The sequence below is a fragment of the Semicossyphus pulcher genome, unplaced genomic scaffold (genome assembly GCF_022749685.1).
Source record: "Semicossyphus pulcher isolate SPU_LCO1_2020_fin unplaced genomic scaffold, fSemPul1.0.p SCAF_8, whole genome shotgun sequence".
NCBI classification, from domain to species: Eukaryota; Metazoa; Chordata; class Actinopteri; order Labriformes; family Labridae; genus Semicossyphus; species Semicossyphus pulcher.
This window is the reverse complement of record NW_027211759.1, coordinates 13,150,443-13,173,890: the sequence shown is the minus strand read 5'-3', so window position 1 is coordinate 13,173,890 and position 23,448 is coordinate 13,150,443. Positions and strand designations below refer to the sequence as shown.

Below are 23,448 nucleotides of genomic sequence, written 5' to 3'. Positions count from 1 at the left end.
GGACTACTGTGAGTGTAAAGTTGGGGCTTCTACTGTTGATATTTTGACAGTCGCGCGCTCACTCGGGTGGTGACGTCATGAGGTAAAAGGTCACCACTTTATCGTTTTAAGTTTACAAATATAAAATACTAAATAAAGTCAGCATGTTGTTTGATAATCTTACAAAATGTAAATTAGAAACTTAAACATTTTCAATATTTCTCTTACAGAAAAACTATTATTTAAAAAGTAGTTCGGCCTTAACGTTTATAATGCGCAGACATGGCGTAAACAAATAGTCCCAGCTGTAGAAACAAACGTAATGTAGGGGTTTCTTCATACGTTAAGATTTTATTGAAATACAAACTTAAATGTTTATTATATTAATATAAATGCACTCTATTGTGTCTTTTTGCGGTTTAAGAAACATTAGTAGAAATATATATGTCGACGGAAGTGATATTCGTCGAGGCGGAGGCATAAAACATATGGGGTGGAGTACCAACTTCCTTTTTACTGTGGCCGCCATAGCGAGTGGAGCGTGGTTCCCGGCGAGCCGAAAGATAATTACTGAAAATGGTAGGAAATTACACTTATATTCTTCTGAACATGCTATAATATACAAGATGACGATCACAATGATTGTATTTTACAATTAGGCTTGTGTTTTTTATCAGTGGGAAGCTTAAATGACGCTTTATTAGAGCAGATAGTTTAAATGCTCTCGGCTAGCGAAGCTAACACGAGGAGCCATTTTGGACGAGCAGCCTCAGTAGTTCAACCCAGTGACACGTGTGGTTGTCGTTTCAGTAGTAGATCATGAAGATTTAGCAGGTGTCCTCACTTAAATGGTATCTTCATTTTGCATGCTCTGAGAACTACTCGTAGCATTCGAGTTTATTTATACCCTCAACGTTAATAATACTGTCTTCAATGTGTGGTCAAGATACTTTTAAGACTGGCTTGCTAGGTCACGTTAGCAGAATTAAGCTAAGCTAGGGCCGCAGATTTCTCTGAAATTGTCAAAAATGTTACTGAGATTAACATGTAATAATGAGAAGCCCACGTAGCAACTCTGTTAAGCAAGCACTTGGTTATTTTACATACGTGGTGCACAGAGTTTAGCTCTGACGGTGAAGTTAGTACACTGTCCGAACGCAAATGCTATAAGCCTCGGCTTGTTCTCAAGACACGTTATCGTCTAGAATTCAGCTTCTCTCTCAGCCACTGTAGGTTTTAACTTGCATAACATATTCAGATGCAACATTAAAAATCTGTTAAATCAGTGTTGTACACTTTTCTTCCCAGGCCTGTGCCCGACCCCTGATCTCGGTTTACTCCGAGAAAGGAGAATCCGCAGGCAAGAATGTTGTCATGCCTGCTGTGTTCAAGGCTCCAATTCGCCCTGATGTTGTGAATTTTGTTCACACCAACATGCGCAAGAACAGCCGCCAGCCATATGCAGTCAGTGAACTGGCAGGTGTGTATAAATGTTTGACTTCAATGTGTTCTATCAAGATTAAGTTGTGCAATGATGATTAAGCCACTGTATTCACATTTTATGTACTGTTAATTTCAGGTCACCAGACCAGTGCAGAGTCCTGGGGAACAGGAAGAGCTGTGGCCCGTATCCCTCGTGTGAGAGGGGGTGGTACCCACCGCTCTGGCCAGGGTGCTTTTGGAAATGTATCCTTATTACCAGACTTGAAGCTCTACATTTTCTACTTTTTAATGCCCCATGTGTAATGGTAATTGAAAAAGAAATCAAAGACTTGCAGTGATGGTGTAATTTGCGTCTGACTCTGTGATCAGTGACAGAATGCCTACTGTCATATGCTGGCACAGACGGCTGACGAACATTTGAGTCTGAGCAGGTATTTGTAACTAAAGTAGCTGTTACTTCAGTAGTTGTTAAACCTCCTTGACTTTGGTCTAGATGTGTCGCGGAGGTCGCATGTTTGCCCCCACCAAAACTTGGCGCCGCTGGCACCGCAGGATCAACACAACCCAGAAGCGCTATGCCATCTGCTCTGCTGTGGCTGCCTCTGCCATCCCTGCACTTGTGATGTCTAAAGGTAAAATCAAGAACCAATATTTGTAGTTGGCAAAATAGGCTTTAAATGAAATTAGTTTTGAAGAATATTTCTATTTGAAAATATAATTAGAACTTGCCATGATGGTGTAATTTGCGTCTGATCCTGTGAACAGTGACAGTTGCCTGCTGTCTCTATGCTGTCACATGGTATTGATGTGTGTGAAATTCTGAGCAAGATTGCAAACACTGTTAGACAGTCGTCAGCAGGCTGTGTGTATCTTTGTTTGACATACTGGTCTCGTCCGTTAGGACATCGTATTGAGGAAATCCCTGAGGTCCCACTGGTCGTCGAAGACAAAGTTGAGGGCTACAAGAAGACCAAGGAGGCAGTGCTTCTGCTGAAGAAGCTGAAGGCCTGGAATGACATCAAGAAGGTAATCTACATTATACAAAATATTCACATTTTCTTGAGCATTTGTTATGTGATGTATAGTTTTGATATGGAGCATAGCTTTTAAACCTCAGACCGCACTAGGCTGTTTTGGTAGCTGTAGTTGAGTTTCTCTTCCTGGAGTAACTGCTTAAGTCTAGTGTGTGTGTGTATATACATAGTAGGCATAACTACAATATTTCATATTGTTAAATGGCAATTTGAAATTAAATTATAAACCTTATATTCTCAGGTCTACGCCTCTCAGCGCATGCGCGCTGGTAAGGGTAAGATGAGGAATCGCAGACGGATCCAACGCAGAGGGCCGTGCATCATCTTCAACCAAGACGCTGGTGTCACCAAAGCCTTCAGAAACATCCCAGGTGTGTTATGTGTTCAACTGTATAATCTAGAGCTAATGAAGTAAATTGACTGAAACGCATAAAGCTGACACTTTTCTTTGGCTTGGTGCATAACAAAAACTCAGTGGTTTCTTATTTACCGTGACTTGCCTACAAGAGTCGTCAGCACTTCGTGCCAGTGCTGGTTAACTCTGGCTACTGAAATGGACTGTTCAGGGAGTAGATGTGCTGCAGAGCATTTACTTATAATGTGCAGCACACACAAGGCGTCAGGTTGTGTAGGATACAGTAAGCTTTCATCTCAAAAAGTTACTGCCACTGGCCTGATGGCACAGATTACATGCATTTCAGCACTGTTAAAGATGTGGGCTGCAGGTGCGTTATAGTTTCTCAGCTACCAAGACTATATGTATTAGGGCTAAATAAGTCCCAAATAATGTAAATTGATTGTGTATTGTAGGTATGTACATGAAAGCACACTGCATTTGTCTGGTATAGTTTCTCAAAAAAATTGATATCGAAGAACAGAGTAATTCCAAAGTCTATTTTCCAATCTCGTGCAGCCTCAGTAGAGTCCATTTTTGTCTGGTCTCGGAACATGTAAAAAATCTTTTTGATGTCTATTTAAGATTTAGAATTTATATTTAAAGCCATGTTGTATTGATCAAAGTGTTTTTTACAAACTTAAATGATTAGGGGAAATGTTATGACAGGCTGTAGCGTTAAGCCAACTTTGACATGCTTTGCACTGCATTCATGCAGATGTCTATTGTCATGAATCTGCTGGCTTAGCAATTATTGTTTTGAATTACATTTGAAATAAATTGATGGAAGCAACAAGGTAACTAAATTTACTTTTGTTTGTTAAGGCATCACCCTGCAGAACGTGAACAAACTGAACCTCCTGAGGCTTGCCCCTGGTGGTCATGTTGGACGCTTCTGCATCTGGACCGAGAGTGCTTTCCGCAAGTTGGATGAGCTGTACGGCACCGGACGTAAAGCTTCTACCCTGAAGGTCGGCTACAAGTGAGTATTTCGAGGGGGGTCGCACTGCAGCACACGTGTTGATCATATCACTATGATGAGCTTCCACTTCAGGTCCGTGTTTTTGAAACTCTGTGATATTATCGAAGTTCTGAGTTTGAGTATGAAACGATTTGAGTTTACTCTTTATAGTTTACAGTATGAAGACTTTTAGTTATTAATTTGGTATTTGTTTCAGCCTGCCCATGCACAAGATGACCAACACAGACCTGAGCAGGATCCTGAAGAGTGAGGAGATCCAGAAAGCCCTTCGCACACCTAAGTAAGCACACTTCAATTTTAAGTTCTTGAATTGTGTTTTAGCTCGTCAACCATGATGATGTTCCACTTCAGGTCCGTGTTTCTGAACCCTGATTTTACGGAAGTCCTGAGCGACACAGATTTAATTACAAACTTGGAGTTTAGCAGGAGTTCACCTTGTTAAGACTTGTTTATTTTGCCTTCACAGCAAGAAGATCAACCGCAGAGTGCTGAAGAAGAATCCTCTGAAGAACCTGAGGATAATGCTCAAACTGAACCCCTACGCCAAGACAGCAAGACGTCATGCTATCCTCAAGCACGACCCTACTGTAAGAACTGAAACAATTCAAGCTAGTAACAAAGATTATAGCCTTTAAATGACTTGTTGTGAGTTCTGACATTTTGTTGTTTCTGTAGATCAAGGCCAAGATGCTGAAACCCAAGAAGAGGCCCGGAAAGAAGGGAGCACCTGCCAAACCCAAGGCATAAATTTATACTTACAGATTGGAGTTCAGTGATAAATAAATCAGCTCTTTCAAATACTTGAGTCAGACCCATCATTGAGAATTGAGTCCATTGGCGCTTTGACAACACAAGGTAAAAAGGAATATGATGCACGCTGGATGAGCAGCATTTAGTGTGAATAAACAAGATGATTAGAAAAGACATTCAGGTTTGTACAATACACTATTGATTTCACAACTCGTATCCATGAAGTACTTGACATAAAGATGCATTTTAACCTTGATGCATGTCTACGATGGGATGTGGGTTTTTTTAAGGAAGAAAAGATCTTGCATTGCTGTACCACAGGTGGGTTTAAGGAGAGTTCAATGGGTCTGGTTAACATGAAAAATCTATTTTAAAAATGGCCGCCGCAATGGCTGAGTGAAATATGACCAGGAAAGCTGCTGGTAGGGGTAAAATGAAGAACTGCAGTCGATCTGATGTGAGGATCATCGATCATCTACCACAAAGATGCTTGTTGCCTAAGCCTTCAGAAACATCCCAGGTGAGTCGAATGTCAAATCTAATTATGCTGTCTGACAAATGGATCAGAACTTTGTCTTATTCATGTCTTTGTTTGATACCAAGCATGTGCAGTAAACATGTTAAGGGCTTTAGCAACTTCATAGACACAAATGGCAGCATGAACTTGGGTGACTTTAAAGAGGCAACAACATGAACAAGGATTTAATTGTGCTTTGTTCTAAGGCCGGAACCTCCTGACACGTCCTCCTGGTGGTCATGTTGGAAACTTCTGCATCTGGACTGAGAGTGCTTTCCACAAGTTGGATGAGCTGTACAGCACCGGGTGTAAACCTACAAGTGAGTATTCAAGAAGCAGTTGAACTCTGGCACAATAGACAGGTGTTTATCAGTGATGAGCTTCCACTTCAGGTCCGTGTTTTTGAAACTCTGTGATATTAACGAAGTTCTGAGTTTGAGCATCAAACAATTGTTAGTTTACCTTTTACATCATTTAAATAGAAATGTAACGGTAAATTATTTGTGTTGCAGCCTGCCCGTGAACAGGATGACCTACAGACCTGAGCGGTGCCCTAAAGAGTGAGGAGCCCTTCATACTGCAAAGTAAGCACGACTCATTTCAGTTCATGACTTGTGTTTTAGCTCGTCAGCCATGATGATGTTCCACTTCAGGTCCGTGTTTCTGAACCCTGATTTTACGGAAGTCCTGAGCAACACAGATTGTATTACACACTTAGAGTTCAGCAGAAGGTCACCTTGTTAAGACTGTTTATTTTGTCCTTACAGCTAGAAGATCAACCGCAGAGTGCTGAAGAAGAATCCTCTGAAGATCATCAGGTTAAAGCTCAAACTAAATATCCAGTCTAACAGACTTGTGTTGTGTGATTTAATAAATTCATTGTTTCAAACATGAGTCACGCCTGTTCCATATTTTCATTCACAAGACAATTTTATTTCACAAAGCTAGCAAAGATAAGATTCTGGCGCTGTAAGGACACAAGGTAAAAAGGAATATGATGCACGCTGGATGAGCAGCATTTGGCGTGAATAAACAAGATGATTAGAAAAAGACATTCAGGTTTGTACAATACACTATTGATTTCACAACTCGTATCCACAAAGTACTTGAGATAAAGATGCATTTTAACCTTGATGTCTACAATGGGATGTGGGGTTTTTTTTAAAGGAAGAAAAGATTTTGCATTGCTGTACCACAGGTGGGTTTAATGAGAGTTCAATGGATCTGGTTATCCTGAAAAATCTATTTTAAAAATGGCCGCCGCAATGGCTGAGTGAAATATGACCGGGAATGCTGCTGGTAGGGGTAAAATGAAGAACTGCAGTCGATCTAATGTGAGGATCATCGATCATCTACCACAAAGATGCTTGTTGCCTGAGCCTACAGAAACGTCCCAGGTGAGTTGAAATGGATCAGAACTTTGTCTTATTCATGTCTGTTTGATACCAAGCATGTGCAGTAAACATGTAAAGGGCTTTAGCAACTTCATAGACACAAATGAAAGCATGAACTCAGGTGACTTTAAAGAGGCAACAACATGAACAAGGATTTAATTGTGCTTTGTTCTAAGGCCAGAACCTCCTGAGGCTTCCTCCTGGTGGTCATGTTGGAAACTTCTGCATCTGGACTGAGAGTGCTTTCCACAAGTTGGATGAGCTGTACAGCACCGGGCATAAACCTACAAGTGAGTATTCAGGGAGCAGTTGAACTCTAGTGCAATAGACAGGTGTTGATCAGTGATGAGCTTCCACTTCAGGTCCGTGTTTTTGAAACTCTGTGATATTAACGAAGTTCTGAGTTTGAGCCTCAAACGATTGTTAGTTTACCTTTTACATCATTGAAATGTAACAGTAAGTTCTTTGTGTTGCAGCCTGCCCGTGAACAAGATGACCTACACAGACCTGAGCGGTGTCCTAAAGAGTGAGGAGCCCTTCATACTGCAAAGTAAGCACGACTTCAGTTCATGACTTGTGTCTTAGCTCGTCAGCCATGATGATGTTCCACTTCAGGTCCGTGTTTCTGAACCCTGATTTTACGGAAGTCCTGAGCAACACCGATTGTATTACACACTTAGAGTTCAGCAGAAGGTCACCTTGTTAAGACTGTTATTTTGTCCTTACAGCAAGAAGATCAACCGCAGAGTGCTGAAGAAGAATCCTCTGAAGATCATCAGGTTAAAGCTCAAACTAAATATCCAGTCTAACTTGTGTTTAGTGATTTAATAAATTGTTTCAAACATGAGTCACACCTGTTCCATATTTTCATTCACAAGACAATTTTATTTCACAAAGCTAGCAAAGATAAGAATCTGGCGCTGTAAGGACACAAGGCAGAGAGGAATATCAAGCACACAGGTTGAGCAGCATTTATGATTAAATAATTCAATCATTATAAAACATGGCTTATCAGGCAGGCCTTCAATGTAGCCCAAAGATCTGTTCAATAAAGAGATTTCACTTGGCATGTTGGTTTAAACACTAAATATACATCTATTGATTGCACAGCTTTTAATTACATTTAGTACTCGGTATAAAGATGTTTTCACTCTTCATACAAATCGTCAAAGGAGGACCTTGGGTTGTGGGTTTGACAGGTCTCACATTGCTGTACCATGCGTGGGTGTCACAGGCTGATTGAGTCCGATGGTGCTGCACAACCAGCCAGCAAAGTCGACCTGCTCCGCCTCAGACTGTTTGATGAAAGCATGCACCTGAGGAAACAAACGAGTGTGTAAGATGGCTTAAAAGATGGGTGGGAATTAAGGTGATGAAAATACTAACTATACACACTGACCATTAACTGTTTCAGGTCTGCTCTCTCTGCTGGGTTCTTGATCAGACTGCAATAAAGACAACACATCTCAGAGTGCAGTGCATTTTATCACCACTAGGTGGTGTAAGGTCTGATGTGCAGATTCAATCTGTGTTTGATGCCAGTTTCAAACATTTCTCCTACATACCATTTATTCACAAACTCTTGGAATTCAGAGCTGAAGATCCCGGGTAGCTTTGGTGGAGGCTGAAAAATAAAAACTGAGTCTGAACCTAATGTGTCTAATTTAACAAAGGACCACACTGAACACCTTTCTATACAGGTACATTTATATCAGGATGTCAGGGCACACTCACCTCATTGACGATGTAATCAAGCAGCTCAAATATAGCCATCGGTGGTCTGCTGTCAGGTCCGTATGCTGGAGGGATAAATAAATGATATACAATTCAATGTCTTCTGCAATAATACTAACTCAAGGTCACAAATAGATTCCACTTTATGCTGTGATTATTTGGTTAACCATTTTAACAGACTGAAAATATTCAGTCAAAACACTCCACAGTGTAACGGGATGAACTTGTGTCATGTAAGACTTACAGCTGCCGGGTCGTCCAGGGGGCTGTGGCTTCGGGGAGGACTCGCTGGCGGCGGCCTCCCCTTCCACTGCGAAGCCAAAAATCTGTTCAAGTTCTTTAGCATCAGGCGGTGGGATGGGGAAGCGTCCAATGGCCATTTCAACCAGGGACAGACCCATGCTCCAGATGTCCGACTGAACAGAGTAATGGGTGCCCTGCAAACGCTCCGGCTGCACAACGGACATACAAATATATATCACTACTATAACAATAATTAGATAAAGGCACATAAGACAGCAGCTAAGCAAATCTGAATTTAATTACATAGTTAGATGAGGGTTACTTTTAACATAACTGATGCTGTAAAAAGGATTTGCCACGTCGCCATGAACTACATAAATATTACACCGGTCCCAGCTGATTGGTGAGTCATCTGAATCGTGAATTGAGTCTGATCAGGGGACTCTAACTGCATACACATCTAAATCTGAGTCTTCAGTTGTAACAGGAATCCCAAAGGCTAATGTGTGAACGAGAGCAGCAGGGAAGGAGGAGCGTGTCCAGCTTCACTCACAGACATGTAAGAGCGAGTGCCCACAAAGGAGTTGGCCATGGAGTCTATGAGCTGCCCGCTCACTCCAAAGTCACACAGCTTGATCTCACCGCGGGAATTGACCAGGATGTTGGAGGGCTTGACATCTGAAAGAGGGACATGCAATATTTAGGAGGAGGACATGTCGGGCAAGTGCTCAACTGGGAACAGAAAGCAGCACAACAAGAAAAAAGCCTCTGCAAAGGCTGTGTGTTAACATTTCAGTGGTCATATCAAAGCGAGTGCGGCATAAATCACACATCTTTATCAAATAGAGATTGACCTCTGTGCATGATCTTGTGTTTCTCCCTCAGGTACGACAGCCCTTTAATGACCTGCAAAGTAAAATGTTGCGTATCAGCTCAGTAAGGATACAGATAATTTTGTAGAGCAAAGTAAATGTACACGTGCATCAGTGATAACAGTTTTGTATCCAAGAACAAATATAGCAGCAGTGTGACAACCAGAGCATGAAACTGGTAGGAGAAGTGTTGGAGCTACCCACAGCGATGCTGACTTTGCCAAGGATCTGCTCGGGGATCTTGCCTGCCTTCTTCAGCGACTGGTCCAGTGAGCCGCCGTCCTACAGCCAAGCGGGTAAGGAAAACATGGCTTTTTTTTTCTTAGCACCATCTGTAAAAGCAGCACTCAATGCTGTGTAAACACACCAGCAGCAATAACATTATAATGATAAGTACCATATGCTCCATGCAGATGCTGATTTCTCCGTCGCTGTAGAAAGCTCCATAAAAGCCCACGATGTAGGGGGAGTTGCACTCGTGTAGCACCTGCAGCTCCCTGATGATCTGGTTCCTGATGGCCGGTTTGATCTCCAGGTGGATCAGCTGCAACACACGAGAAGTCCGGGTTTATTTATAATCTCACAGCACACAGAACATAAAAACCAGGAGATCCAATTCTCCTTTTTTGCATGCTTGCACAATAACGTTGTATACCTTACATCTTATAGTCATTACATTTTGATCTTTTTAGCCAAGCGAGCATAACTTTTTTTAAACAGATTTCTTACATAGACAGCACATACAACTCAAATATAACTAATAAATATGAGCAGTAAAAGTTAAAGAGGGGGTATTATGCTGTTTCACATTTTAAGACATTTATATAATGTTATAATGTTGGATGTTCAGACTAAACGTGGGTGAAGTTTTAAATCTGTAGGTAAAAATATGTTGGAGTAATCCCCTGGCATCTCAGCTCAGTCTGCAGGCTGCTGTGAACGCCAGGTTTCACACAGTTTTTTCTACATGCTGCACTTTGTGATGTCACAAAATGCAGCCTTGGCAAGCTTCGGAGAGCTGGCCAGTCAGAAGAAAATGGGCTTGTAGGTTGCGGGGTTTCTTAAAGGGACAAAAGTTGACTGAGTCGTTTCAGGTAGAGGCTGTATGAGGGTCTGCACAGAGCACCAGTGTGAGAAAAATTTGGAGGTTTTTTAGCTGTAAATTATGCGAAGCTAATCAACAGGTGTCACAGAGTGAAATATGAAGCTTTAAATTAGCACAATACCCCCCCTTTAAACTTCTTAAATTTAATCATATAAAGGAAAAAGAAGGAAACAGGTACACTGACTGAAATACATAAATAATCCTAGTCAGTCAGAGCTGCCAAGAGAGAAAAACAAAGTCGTTTTTGTCCCTTTAACCCACATTTTATGTTGTGCACAAAGCACTGACAAATGACAGACACCCAAAGGTACACTCTCTCCACCAAAAGTAATGATGCTGTTAAAAATATAATGAAAACAAAAAAGGAAAAAACCCAGTGTTGAGATCTCTACAAGGTACAGTTAAGGCTTGTTCAAGAGTTTCTCTCTGCACAGTCTTCACTGAAGCCTTTGCAGCAGTACAACCAGCCCTCAGCGCTACAGCTTACCTTCCTCGCCATAATCAGACCTGAGGGTCGGTGGGAGACCTTGAAGACGACTCCTCCGTTGCCGGCGCCCAGCTCACAAATCTTCTCAAAGTCATCGTCCTTCAGCTCCCCCACCTTCTGCTTCTGTGTCAGAAAGGCCTCCAGGCGTTTCCTCTGCTGCTCGTCCAGCTCGAGCTCCTCCAGCTTCTTCTGCAGAGCCTCCAAGTTTGTTCTTCGAAAGAAGATAACGTGAGACAGAGAGAGGGAGGAGTATTTAATGCATTATTAATGAATTCTCCCCCTAATAAAAGCTCATTGGGCGTATTCAGACAGAACTATTGCAGATGTTCTGTCCCGGAAGTACCTGCAGTCTCAGGAAGCAATAATCCACATCTGCTGTATTCGTTATATAATTAAAACCTGGGAGCAAAAGCAGAGCTTGCATGGGCCTCTGGGAACAATGGCAACCGACCAAAGAGCCAGCATGGGAGACAGAAAGGTCGCATGCCCCAATGTGAGGAAGCACAGAGTTCCTTGGAGCGCTGACGCCTCGTCTCAGCCTCTGGTGATGCATTTCCTTGAGAAATCAATTGTTGAATGAACTCTTGTGATCTGCTGCTCTTTGACCTCTCCTTCCCCGCCCAAAACACTGTTTCAAAACACTGTACGCACTGCAACACAAAGCCAGCGCATGCTTTGATGTTGAATAAGAAGGGAAGAGTAATGAGCGTTTTCCTTTTTTTAATTAGATGTCAGAGAGCTGGTCTGCAAACTGATTAATTGTCATGTAAGCCCCTAGAGTGTAGATTCATGCAGGCTAATGGAAACATGCACTAATTAGCTTTTTTTGTGTGTTTTTTGGTGAGAATAAGAAGAAAGAATAAAACAAAAGCATGCAGCATTAGCAAGGTACACTCGACTGTTACATCTTCAGCCTCAAACAAGTGCTCGTGCTTTATATCTGCATTATAAAACGCTGATCCGATGGTAATAAGATTGGTTTTCTTCATCTCAGTGGTAATTACACTTTGTTTCATCTCCACTTAATCACGACTCAGTGGAGGGCAGGTCAGAGCACGGCAGCGCGCTCCTCTCACTCGCTCTCACGGCAGCGAGAGGGTTAAGTGCTTTTATTTTCGACCGTGGGCCTGCATATCCATGGAGACGAGGTACTGAGTTAGAGTTTGCTGTGGGTAGCGTGGGCGTTTTGTCGACAAGAGCTGGAGGTGGAGGAGGAGGCGAGGAGATACTGAGAAGAGGAGCAGCCTGAAACACACTCCACACAATATCAATGTGGGAGGGAAAACAGAGGCTGCACACTGCACCCTCCCTCCTCCCTCCTCCCGCTGCGGGAGGAAGTGAGCACGACACCGGCCTTTTGTGCTCCGTCCACACAATGTCCAAGGCCATGCAGCAAGAACATGAATGCAAAAGACGTAATATGGCTGCAGCTCGTTATGAAGTGCTGGAAAGATGAAGGATGGAGGCATCGCCACTTCTAAAAATGTGTTTGTGAAGCACTGTTGGTGTTGCCTTGTGACTGAGGTCGCCTCTACTTTAACTTCAGAGTAAAAAATCAATGGGATGTTACAGAACTGTAAAACATTTTATGAAACATTGCGTTAGTTTATTGACATAAATGAAGCCTGATAGACTTTAGCTCTTCAAAACAAAAAGCAATTCGTCTGTGTTATACATCTTAAACCAACGAAGAATCAGCGCTACAAACTATAGCTGCTGAAAGGGTTAATCACGTCCTTTACACACACAAATTAGGCCTATAAAAAGAACTAAAAACAACATGTTTATGTATAACAGAGCAATTAAAAACTCCCCAAACAATACAGTACTTCAGTAAGTCTGCAGTAACAGCATGTGATAGTAGATCTAGTCCATATTTTTAGCAATAGCTGGCTGCCTGCAGAGGCCTGTGCAGAACAGGTTGTTGTTATTTGTTCTCAGATCTCCTCTGATAATATTACATGCTTGGCTGCCATCATGTTGGCCACTCAGTGCAGCTCTCCCATGGCTGCCAGCCATTTCACGCTGAGAAAGCTTTTGGCGGGCGGTAATGGCAATTCCTTTCCACCAGAGTGAAATGGTCTGGTTTCAATAAGAGGCTCATCGATTGCATTAGGCATCATCTGCACCCAATATACAACACCTGTGCCGCTGCTGGTGAGAGCGTGCTGCTCCAAATTAGGCCCCAAAAAATGTCCTAATCTTTACGTGTCTGCTTTGAAACATGAGCATTGTCTCCCTTCTACCTTTGTTTCCAGCTACAACATTAATAATGTATGAGACTAGATGTCATCTGGAATTATTGCTATCCAATACCCTCATACAGGCCTTTCCCGCTGAACACATCTACTGTATCAGTCAGGAGAAAAAGAACAGATGTAGATAATAAAATTAACGGTGAATGAATTACGTTTTCCTGCATCAGATTCAGGGTCATAACTCAACAGAGACATTGACAATGTTTTATGTAACACCTGTGCTTTTTCTACTTTGATAAGTCAAACCTCTGTTGGGAAAATCTCATGTGAACACCCCCTCAAGTCAGGTGGATAACAAGTCAGGTGAAGCTTTATTCTAGTGGTTTTAGGCTATGTACTGGTGCAGCAACAAGTCTGGCCCACAACCACTAATATACAACTTCAAACTGTTCCAGCATACTTGCATAGTCACAGAATTATTGTGCACAGGTTTGTTTAGACGCTCTGAGTAAATAAATAATACACATTTGTCCATGCTGTCCCCATAAAGCTCACGGATGCACTGAAGGCGAAAGAACAATTTCCAAACGGCACCATCTAAAGAGCAGGTGAATGCACTCTGCATGAGGTCATTAAAGTCAGAGTAAAGTCAATAAGAATGGCAGGAGTGTGCACTGAGAAAGGGTTTAATTAGCCTCAATAGAAAACACCTGTGGTGGCGGGCAATTAGGGCCTTTCACTTCCTGCAATATGGACATGTAATAAGACATTATATTTTGCATTATTGGCTTTATACTTAAAGGAATAACAAGGACCAAGAGTCCTGGCAAGTTACAAACCTCTCTTGAAAGAACACACACAGGCAACTACCTTCAATTTATCACATCACAACTATAATAGCCCCAAACGTAAACACCCATGTGGAGCAAAGTAGTCCTTAAATTCAGTCCTCCCTTTCACTCGTCTGCAAATGTTGGAATAGCTCCAGCATTTTGATGCCCTTGCAGTTATATATTAAGGAAATCATGAGATATTATATTTTTGATTTAGCTATTTCCCACCCTTTAAAACCAACACTCAGATATAGAAATCGCTTAAATTTCATTTGAGCTTTAATGAAGTTTTAAGCAATTAGTCTAAGTCTGGGTTTAATGGATTTGTCTCCATCGTTTTCAGCGTATTCAGACTGCGATCCCGTCCTCTAGGTCCTCGTGTCGTCTGAGAACATGCAGGTACATTATTAGATAAATAAAATGTAACTGCAGTGCTGTTTCTTTCCTTTTCCCTTTTTCACGTGGGTGTTCAGGAGTTGAGTTTCACGCAGTGTTAAAAAGAACAAAGTGTGTGCACAGTGAGAGGGACAGATGTGTTTCTGCAGACTCGTCATCCACCATCAGCGGCCTGAAACAGGATTTTGCTTTTCCTCAGAGGTAACACTGTCTTTTTATGGAAAAGAACAGCCCGAGTGTCACAAGGCTTGACTGATTTCTGTCACAACACGGTGTGACTGTACACACACATTGGGAGCTCCTTGTTTGATGGGAAGTGGGATCCCTCCACGACGCACACTTCCAAAGCTCACAGTCAGAGCTCCTGATTTTTGGCTGCATCGTGACATGTTGCTCCTCTGCCTCAAGAGCAAGAGAGTGATGAACCTCTTCTTCATCTCCAAATGTTATGTCATGAGCAAAGCCAAGGCACTACTTCCCTATTACACATCAAAAGAAGGTTAATGCATCAATCAATCTACAAGATACCTGGCAGATTAACTGGAAATAATTGTTGGTTGCAGCCTTATGAATTTGTATAAAAAGCTGGGAGGGGTAAAGAAAAGTCGTTGCCTATTAAGAAATTGGCGATAAAAGACTCAAATGTCCTTCAGATGTATGACATAAAGATGAGACAATGAAATATTCCACCTCTTCAACACATACAAGAACAGCCATCACGAGGGACGACATGTTATGTAACTCTCCTCTCCACTGATCCAGCTTGTTGCCGGACTGACCGAGCGTCTCTCTGCGAGCTTGAACTAGAGCACGGTGTCACAACAGTTTAACATCTCCATTACTGTCTTAAACGGCGGAGGGACCGGACCTACACAAAACTTCCTGCACGCACAGAAATATTATTCTACACACTGATTCCCTGCAGTGATCAATCTGACCTACCACTGTTTAAGCTGTTAGAGCCACCTGCTCATGAATGACATCATGAGGAAAATGAACCCTGTAACTAGCTTAGTTAAATAGAATGCAGTTATATATAGTGATATTAATTAATCCATTTACACTGTATGAGAGGCCAATGTGTCTGCTGTACAAAAAAAAAAGAAGCTTTACTGACAATAACAATTAGACTGTCTCTGATTACAAAAACTGTAATTGTCATCATTTATGCACTAAAAAGTGAGCTAAAAGGGTGTTATGAAGGTTTTGGCAGCAATAATATTTATGTGCACAAAACAATGAATTGATCAATACAAAAAAAATAAACCACAATATTGATTATCACCAATTGTTGGTATTAATAAGCAGAATACAAAAAACCTTCTGGAGGAAGCTGCTAAAATATGAGCTTTTTTGAATGGGGTTCGGCTTGATTTGACTAATAACTGACAAATGTATCGCAAACTAGATAATTTATCATCATTATCATAATAACTCACACACCCACCCCCCACACATGTTAACAGACCTATGGAATAAGTTAACATACAGTGTAAAGGGGCTATTTAGTTGTAGATATGTTACAACAGTTGTCATGAGCCTGTAAGCATATTGATTATGAGTCTGACTTTAAGCATAAAACCAATAGACAATCAATATCCCTCATTGACCTGTGTGTATATTGGTTATTGTGGATGCTGACACTCACTCTGTGGCTCCGGTGCCGTTGATTGTGTTTCCATCGGGGATTGGGTTGAGTTGGATCGGCTCTGGCTTCCTTCTCTTCTGCATGTTGCCCTCACAAGAAAGCCGCACGAGCTGCAGTTAGAATAAGGATGAAAAGCAGCGGGAAAAGGAGCTGTGGTATCAAAGAGGGGCAGGCAGGGACTGACAGAAGCAAACAAACACACGGCAGAGCAGGCTGGAGCTGTGGGGACTGATATTCTTCTTAATGGGTGGATATGAATGATTCTGAGGATGAAACGTCACAAAAATATTTACATTCGTCTTCCGGACAGCGTGGCTGTTTGTGGGACAGCGCGCCCTCTGCTGGTGATGAGTGGTACGTGACTGTAACTGTTTCATTCAGAATACAGAGGGAGCAGAGCTGAGGCTGACATTTATGTCATCATACTAACCTTATAATTATAATAATAATTACAATAATAATAACGATTAGAATTATTAATTATTATGACATTATTTTGTATTTCAACTAAGCCATAAAAAATGCCTTATTTACGGATTTAATAGGCTGCTCTGTACTTCATATACTATTCCCAGTTTTGTCTTGCGCTGACATTACTTTAAAGCTCCAGAATGTTTGTTTGGTTTGGTTTGTAAGCTGTCCTCTCATTTAAAGACAGTAAATAATTCAACCAGATTATCATCATCCTCCCACGAACCCAGTGAAATGTTCTCTACATGTTCTGCCTCTGTGTTTTATTTCAGCCCGCACTCACTGAGGATTCACAGTCTGATTTCATCCACAGCAATACCCTCCCTTCTTTCATACTTCCCCTCAGACATTTGCTATCTTTAATTATTGTTAACGCTCTCTGCAGCCGCTGAGAAGATGAAAAGAAGCTGTTGATTCTTCTTGAATTTTACAAGAGCTCTGAATTTCTCATGAGCCCACACTTATGTTTAAAAGACCTCAGATTTCTAACAAAGCCCTGCTTGCGGTCGAACACCCGCAAAAATATCAAATCTTTAACAGCTTTTTTAAAAACCAAAGAATTCTATTAATGTTTGAAACTGAAATTAAAGTCTGAATACTTCCTGACTATTTATCAACTTTCCGACCTGTTCCTCTTGATAGATCACAAAATGGAAACTGATTTGTTTCTTTCTCAGTCAGGCTGTTTGACCTCTGTGAGAGAAATGAATCAGAACTACCATGCAAGTTTTCACCTGTTAGACAGGAGCGCATCACCTGCTGCAGTTACTGATGTGTCAGCTGTCAGCCTCATGTACCATGTAGATTAGACATCAGGCACAACTTGAAACCAGCTGCCATTTCTTCAATCTGCTCTGAAGTCTTTACACTGCGCTCTGACAGACACAAGGCCGCTGAGCCGTGCCTGGTTTACCAAAATCATCCTTTTCTCCATATAGCAGGACTGACAGAGAGGAGAGATTGGTCGTGTCCTATCTGCAGCTCATGCACAGGAACCGTGTGAATTCTAAGTTTTGACAAATTGGGTTGTGGCCGCTCGAGCACGTCGGACCTGACTACGATGCTGGTCTCCCACATGAGCCGTGAAACATCTACACCAGTGGTTTTCATCTCTGGGGTCGGGTGCCCTCAAGTTGTCACTAGAGTTTGGTGCTTTTTTCAAATGTCTTTTTTACTGTAGTTTAACTGTGGCAATGCAAGGGGCCTACCTGGCTCAATAAAGGGTGTCGCATTATTGGAAACAGAAATATTTTTTCACTTAAATTCTCAGATTTTCAAAACATGAATCGTAATTACATAAAAAATAATGACAGTACACAGAGGTGACCTCATAATACCTTTAAAGTTCATTCTGCTCTGTGTTTGATTATACCGCTTATCTTCTACAGGTTCGCAGGGGGCTGGAGCTTATCCCAGCTGTCAGTGGGCGAGAGGCGGGGTACACCCTGGACTGATCGCCAGTCAATCACAGGGCTGACACACAGAGAGAGACAACCTTTCACACTCACACCTACGGGTAATTTAGAGCCACCAATGAACCTAACGAGCATGTCTGACTGTGGGAGGAAGCCGGAGTACCCGGAGGGATCCCACGCATGCACAGGGAGAACATGCAAACATGCAAACAGGCCCACCATGTCTGTACCGGGATTTGAACCAGGAACCTTGTAGCTCTGAGGTGACAGCGGTAACCATTGCACCACACATTGCATTCATTTAAATAAATGTCTGTTAAGTCACTATCTATCGCCGAATGAGGTAACATAATGTTGATTGAGCCTATGGCCCACTGATGAAAGCTGCTGCATTTGCAGTATTACAGACTGGGTGTGTGCTGCGACTTTCTTGGAACAAATCTCAAGCGGCGCCCAGTTAGTGATGCGTTTTCCATCACCCAGCAGTGGTTGGTCTGCCAGAGAGGGTAGGCGGAGCTAAGCGGCTGCTTCTCCGGTCTCTGCAAGTGCTGCGAGTAAACAGTAATCTACTATGGCTGAACAAACAAAGAAAAGATGGATCACCATTGTGTTACTTCATTCAGCGATAGATGAAACAGATGAAAAGATCTTTGAGATTATTACAATATTTAATACCACATCATGACTAAAGTTATCTCAGGACACTTGACAGTGACCCACATGAATCCACCACGAGCAAGTGCTTGGCAACATTTGGCAACAGTGTTTAGAAAAAGCTTCCTTTTCTTCCAAGCAGAACCAGACTCATTGGTGGACAGCCATCTGCTGTGACTGGATTATCCAGCAGCCCCTCCACACAACCCCATGTGGGTAAATGTAACATTAATAAACCTTTACATCCACAATAAATTTGAGTTTGAACCATCTTTAAATAACACTACTCTACGTCATGATTATATCTGATAAATGAAAGTATTCCACAGCAACTTACTGCTAAATCATGCAGATCCTTTGGGTTTTATTGACTGAGTTTTTGGAATAATCTGTCTCTGAGATTTCCCCATGTGTGCTGCTCTAAACATAAAAAACACAGCCCCCTCCCCCCTCCCCCCTCCACTTATAAGTGAGCCTTTCTTATTTTAACTGCCACCCACAGCCACTGAAACACCTGTTCGTGTTTATGTGAGACTTATGACACATTCACTATGATTTTCGGACACCGGTTGGAAACTGTTTGTCTGATGTGATGTTGAAACTTGAAAGCACAAGTACAAAGTCAGAATACAGTGAGAGTGAACTGCACGGTGAAGTGGTTTAACCTTTCATATGAGATATAATCATTCTGGACATTTAACACGGGAGAAGAAGCAGATGTAATGTTTCAATTATATTATTTTTTAAGAATTGAACTTCAAGCCAACATTGTTATTCAAACTGAATGTTTTTAATACATCTCAACATGTCTGGAGGGGATGTTTAAAAAATTCAGCAGCAACCTTTTTTTTTTCCCGCTGAATCTCTGATGCTCCAAGGACCTCACTGTCGGCTGTTTTTGTAGTATAACAGCTTTTACAACGGGAGGCTGTTGACTGTGAGGTCTGCGGTTTACCCAGACAAACAGGGACGGTTGATGTTGCTCTGAATATGTTGCTGCTGAATGTTGTTCCTCAAAGCTGTGAATGAAATGACATTTTAATAGCGGCGGAAGAAACCTCAGATACAGATATGTGAAAACCACGGGACGATAAAACCAGAGCTTTACTTAATCTACGACATTTCTTTATTTATCTGTGCTCCCCGCCTCAAACTCGATCAGACTTTGCCTCAGTGTCTGAGAGGTAATCACGTTGCTGTTAGACTAGAAATAAACACGAGCTGCACAGCGTCACACTGCGTTGGGTTTGGATTTAGTGTTTTGTTTTTGTTATTACCTGTGTGAAAAAAGACACAACAGACTGTGTGTAGCTAATGATGGATGCATGCTTATCTAAGTCAATAGCAGAGGCTGCTCTAAATTGAACGCTTAAACAAAAGCTGAATAAACTTTAAATCTTATCAAAAACAAAAGAGGGAAATAAACTTCAACCATTAGAAGATTTGGGTGACCACCAACTCACACCTCCACAGTTTCAGCCCATCAGCATTAAACCAGCAGACAGAGCTGTTTCACAAGGAGACGGCAGATGAGACATGAAAGGCACAAGCTCAGACGCACTGGTGGAGGACAAGCAGCAGCGGCAGAGAAAACCCAGAACACGCTACGTCCTGTTTGATGCTGTGGATTTGTTGCCTCATCCACCACCACTTTGTTTGGGGAGTTTGGGATTTGTGGTCAGGGATTACAGCAGGCCGCAAAGGCAGCTTCTGAAGCAGCCGATAACAGCAGCCAGTCGCTCTGACTGGGAAGAGAGGCCAACTGTCGGGGTCCCAAACTTGCAAATCTGTCCAATGACTAAGACAGAAATGTAGAAACAGGAAGGGACAGACGTGTGCGCGCTCAGCTCCAGGAATACTGAGTGTTTGAATCTCGTTTGGAGTGGTTGAGATTCCCTCTGCGAGTCACATTCAAGGAAATCAGCTGCAACACTTGAGCTTAATTTTCAGGTGTTGGTCCATTTAGTCATTTTTGCAGAGTGAAAATCATACCTCTGATTCCTTCCTCTTCAGTGACCTCCACCTGGGACAGGCTGGAGTCCACCCAGGTGCAGACTAAAGCAGACTGCTTCCCCAGAAGTCTGAGCTCTACATTGTGCTTAAAGTAAGTATGTCTTTTCTTGGCTCATCACAACATAGATGGAGGCGAATCTTAAAAAAAGATAATAAACCGCGTATTAGTGATCAAAAGGAAACAAAAGGAGAGAAAGAAATGACTTCAGGAGAGGATTTTTCAGGATTTGTGTGCAGATCCTTGAGTGTTGTGTTGGATTTTCATGTTTCACACAGAGCACAATGCCCCCTCAGCCGGCAGCCATGGGAAGGTGGAGCCGGGCCCTTCTGTTCGGGTAAGATAACTCAGCGTGTTAATACGGACGCAAAACGCAACTGTGTCTTCTTTTACTTTTAGGCAGATGTTGGTTCATCTGGAGGCGAGCCAAAGACGGCACACAGAGGGGCCGCATGCGCTGGATGTGACTGCAAACACATTTCTGATAAAAGTAGAGAAAAATAAAGTGCGACACTCGGCTGAACTGAGGCAGAACAAGTGCTCGTAAACAATAGAGACAGGAATGCATTCACAAGAGGGGCGCACTGCTGGGAATACAGTGGGGATGGTTTGAAGGGATGGGCTATGTTGAACTGCACAAGTTCATGGCAAATATACACAGACTGAGAGATACATTTACTCAACTATTACTGTACTTAAGTGCAAATTTGAGCCACTCCACTTAATAACGTCTATTTAATCTACTTTAAACTTCTACTTCTTCAGACATTAAATTTAAAATACATCTGCAGCTACAATCACAAATGATCATTTCTCAGATGTGACGATTCACTGCTTTATTCTCTCAAGGTTGAGTACTCTTCTGACACAGATTGATAATGTAGCAGTAGAGTAAATGGAGCATTCTGTTGGGGACTATTTTCAGCCGCGGATGAATAAACATTTGGTGTGCTAGTGAGTATTTACAGCAGTGTACGTGGGATCGACTCAAAACAAAGTAAATGCCCAAGATCAATGTAATGAAGTGACAGGCGAGACACTGTGTTTAAAGTCGAGGTGAAATGAAAAATGTTTTAATCCTTTAAGATCACATCCCCGGTAATACCTCGTATTCTCATATCAAAATCCGATCATTTTTTCTTCCTGTAAAACAAAATATCACATGTGCCGACGTAAGCTAGGACCAACCAATTTCAACCAATCAATCTGCAACATTTAGCCGCAGAGCACCAAGAACGCTCGGTCAGTTAGCTAGCTACTGCGCTGTGGAGAACGTCTGTCTACGCCCACTTCTCAACCATCAAATCAAATCCCTCTAATGATATGTCCCGCCTGCACGTCCTGTTTCACTCGGAAATACGTCACGATACGGAAGCTAGATACTCTCGAAATGCTGTTTCAGCTCGACTTTAAACCTCCATAGGGCATTTTGGACGTCGGCCATCTTGGAACAGTAAACTGGATTATTTCTGGGTTTCAAGAACAGGCTGGACAAAACAAGCAAAATGAACATGGGGACATAAACATCAGTCTGAGCTCTGGTTAAAGTGTATCATTATTAGATGCTGTGATCGAAACGCCATACTATACCAGCGTATAGTACTGCAGTATGCAATTAAAAGCTAAATTTGCAGTTTGCCAAAAATACTCGGATGTCCTACTGACTTGGAAAAAATCTCCAGTATGCATCGGGCCCAATGACTGCATCGGACCAGTCTACCTCGCCTACTGTATCCCACAATGCAAAGCGCTGGAACGTCACAGCGGCAGGAAATGACGGACAGCAGCAGCATTCCAGCAGAAGGGGGCGCTACAGCTAAAGAAAAGGCGGGTATTGTTTACATCCGCCTGGCATAGCAAACTGCAAAATGAATTTGAAAAGATCCTCCATACTACATACTACCGCAAAGCAGTAAGCAGTATATAGTATGTAGTATATAGTATGGCATTTCAAATACAGCCTGACTGTTATGGCTGTTTGTTTCCCTGTTCTGTTGTGTTTTCCCAGCTCTTCCCAGGTGATTGCACAACGAGGTTCACCTGGTCTTAGATGCTTAAAACCCCAGTCATGAGATCTGCAGAAGCGAGGCTTCTTGAGTGGTGACTGCTGTGGGTCTGCCTCTCAGTACAGATTTTGTTTTAGTGTTTTTGTTAGTCTTCACTTAATGATTTGGACAATGTGTTTTATTGTCCTTTAATAAATCCCATGTATTTGAGTGTTTTAAGGTGTTCCACGTGGTTCCTTTGGGTCAGATTGTGGATAGTCGTTAGCTCCATATGGCCGCCTTAGGGTGGGGCGTAACACAGACCAAACATTAAAAAAATAAATCAAATCATAAAAATAAATAATCATTTGTTGAAAGCACGACAAAACACTCTAACAGCAGAATGTTGTATACAGATTAATGCATCAAGTGGAATAATTTAATGATATTTTAAACGTGTAAAAGTCACGGGGGTAATTTTTCTGCAGAACGAGTTGTGCAATTATGTGTAAAATCAGATATGCGAACATAAGATTTTGTTGTTAAGTTCTTGGTGCTTCACATTGCACAGAAGCATTGGGAACACAGTAAAAAGGCACATGGCGTTTAGCTGATAGCTTGGAAACTAATTTGCTGTGAAAACTTTTTAAAAAGCATTTTTTGAAACAGTCGAGTGGCTCAGCAGAGTTTTTGTAGAAGCAAATAACAAGATGTGAGTGGCTGCAGAGGTGTTGATTGGTGGTGTAGGTGACTACTGATCTGATCAGTGTAGAGAGCTGTGCTGCACGTGTGCTCTTCTTGTCCTGAGTATTTGTAATTAAAGCTGTGGGCTGTATGTGTCATGCTTCCTTACTTGTCTTGTCATATGTTTCTTGTATCTTCTCTTGAACACATTCTTAATTT

General features: G+C 42.0%; 2 protein-coding genes, 1 long non-coding RNA gene and 8 other non-coding genes across 11 annotated transcripts; 10 read left to right on the top strand and 1 right to left on the bottom strand.

Moving 5' to 3' along the window:
* Positions 1 to 484: 484 nt before the first annotated feature.
* rpl4 (ribosomal protein L4) lies at positions 485 to 4,630 on the top strand. Its single transcript, XM_069685718.1, has 10 exons — positions 485 to 558; positions 1,288 to 1,459; positions 1,559 to 1,665; positions 1,916 to 2,054; positions 2,324 to 2,448; positions 2,698 to 2,827; positions 3,676 to 3,832; positions 4,029 to 4,112; positions 4,299 to 4,419; positions 4,508 to 4,630. The coding sequence occupies exons 1-10, from the start codon at positions 556 to 558 to the stop codon at positions 4,577 to 4,579; spliced, it is 1,110 nt and encodes a 369-aa protein (XP_069541819.1). The 5' UTR covers positions 485 to 555; the 3' UTR covers positions 4,580 to 4,630.
* On the top strand, positions 1,753 to 1,852 carry LOC138613708 (small nucleolar RNA SNORD16). Its single transcript, XR_011309841.1, has one exon. It is a non-coding gene; the product is annotated as a small nucleolar RNA SNORD16 (small nucleolar RNA).
* On the top strand, positions 2,149 to 2,248 carry LOC138613709 (small nucleolar RNA SNORD16). Its single transcript, XR_011309842.1, has one exon. It is a non-coding gene; the product is annotated as a small nucleolar RNA SNORD16 (small nucleolar RNA).
* LOC138613701 (small nucleolar RNA SNORD18) lies at positions 3,880 to 3,949 on the top strand. The gene has a single exon (XR_011309835.1). It is a non-coding gene; the product is annotated as a small nucleolar RNA SNORD18 (small nucleolar RNA).
* LOC138613707 (small nucleolar RNA SNORD18) lies at positions 4,159 to 4,225 on the top strand. Its single transcript, XR_011309840.1, has one exon. It is a non-coding gene; the product is annotated as a small nucleolar RNA SNORD18 (small nucleolar RNA).
* Positions 4,631 to 5,466: 836 nt separating the features above from the next.
* LOC138613702 (small nucleolar RNA SNORD18) lies at positions 5,467 to 5,536 on the top strand. The gene has a single exon (XR_011309836.1). It is a non-coding gene; the product is annotated as a small nucleolar RNA SNORD18 (small nucleolar RNA).
* Positions 5,537 to 5,727: 191 nt separating this feature from the next.
* On the top strand, positions 5,728 to 5,794 carry LOC138613706 (small nucleolar RNA SNORD18). Its single transcript, XR_011309839.1, has one exon. It is a non-coding gene; the product is annotated as a small nucleolar RNA SNORD18 (small nucleolar RNA).
* A 555-nt stretch (positions 5,795 to 6,349) lies between these two features.
* Positions 6,350 to 7,348, top strand: LOC138612463 (uncharacterized). Its single transcript, XR_011309708.1, has 3 exons — positions 6,350 to 6,783; positions 6,970 to 7,043; positions 7,222 to 7,348. It is a non-coding gene; the product is annotated as an uncharacterized lncRNA (long non-coding RNA).
* On the top strand, positions 6,831 to 6,900 carry LOC138613703 (small nucleolar RNA SNORD18). Its single transcript, XR_011309837.1, has one exon. It is a non-coding gene; the product is annotated as a small nucleolar RNA SNORD18 (small nucleolar RNA).
* Positions 7,084 to 7,150, top strand: LOC138613705 (small nucleolar RNA SNORD18). The gene has a single exon (XR_011309838.1). It is a non-coding gene; the product is annotated as a small nucleolar RNA SNORD18 (small nucleolar RNA).
* Positions 7,349 to 7,357: 9 nt separating the features above from the next.
* map2k1 (mitogen-activated protein kinase kinase 1) lies at positions 7,358 to 16,249 on the bottom strand. Its single transcript, XM_069685717.1, has 11 exons — positions 16,010 to 16,249; positions 10,935 to 11,145; positions 9,740 to 9,886; positions 9,547 to 9,624; positions 9,325 to 9,376; positions 9,024 to 9,148; positions 8,472 to 8,679; positions 8,228 to 8,292; positions 8,059 to 8,117; positions 7,893 to 7,938; positions 7,358 to 7,809 (listed from the first exon to the last, which is right to left on the bottom strand). Exons 1-11 carry the CDS (start codon positions 16,090 to 16,092, stop codon positions 7,696 to 7,698), a joined length of 1,188 nt encoding a protein of 395 aa, XP_069541818.1. The 5' UTR covers positions 16,093 to 16,249; the 3' UTR covers positions 7,358 to 7,695.
* Between the last annotated feature and the right edge of the window lie 7,199 nt (positions 16,250 to 23,448).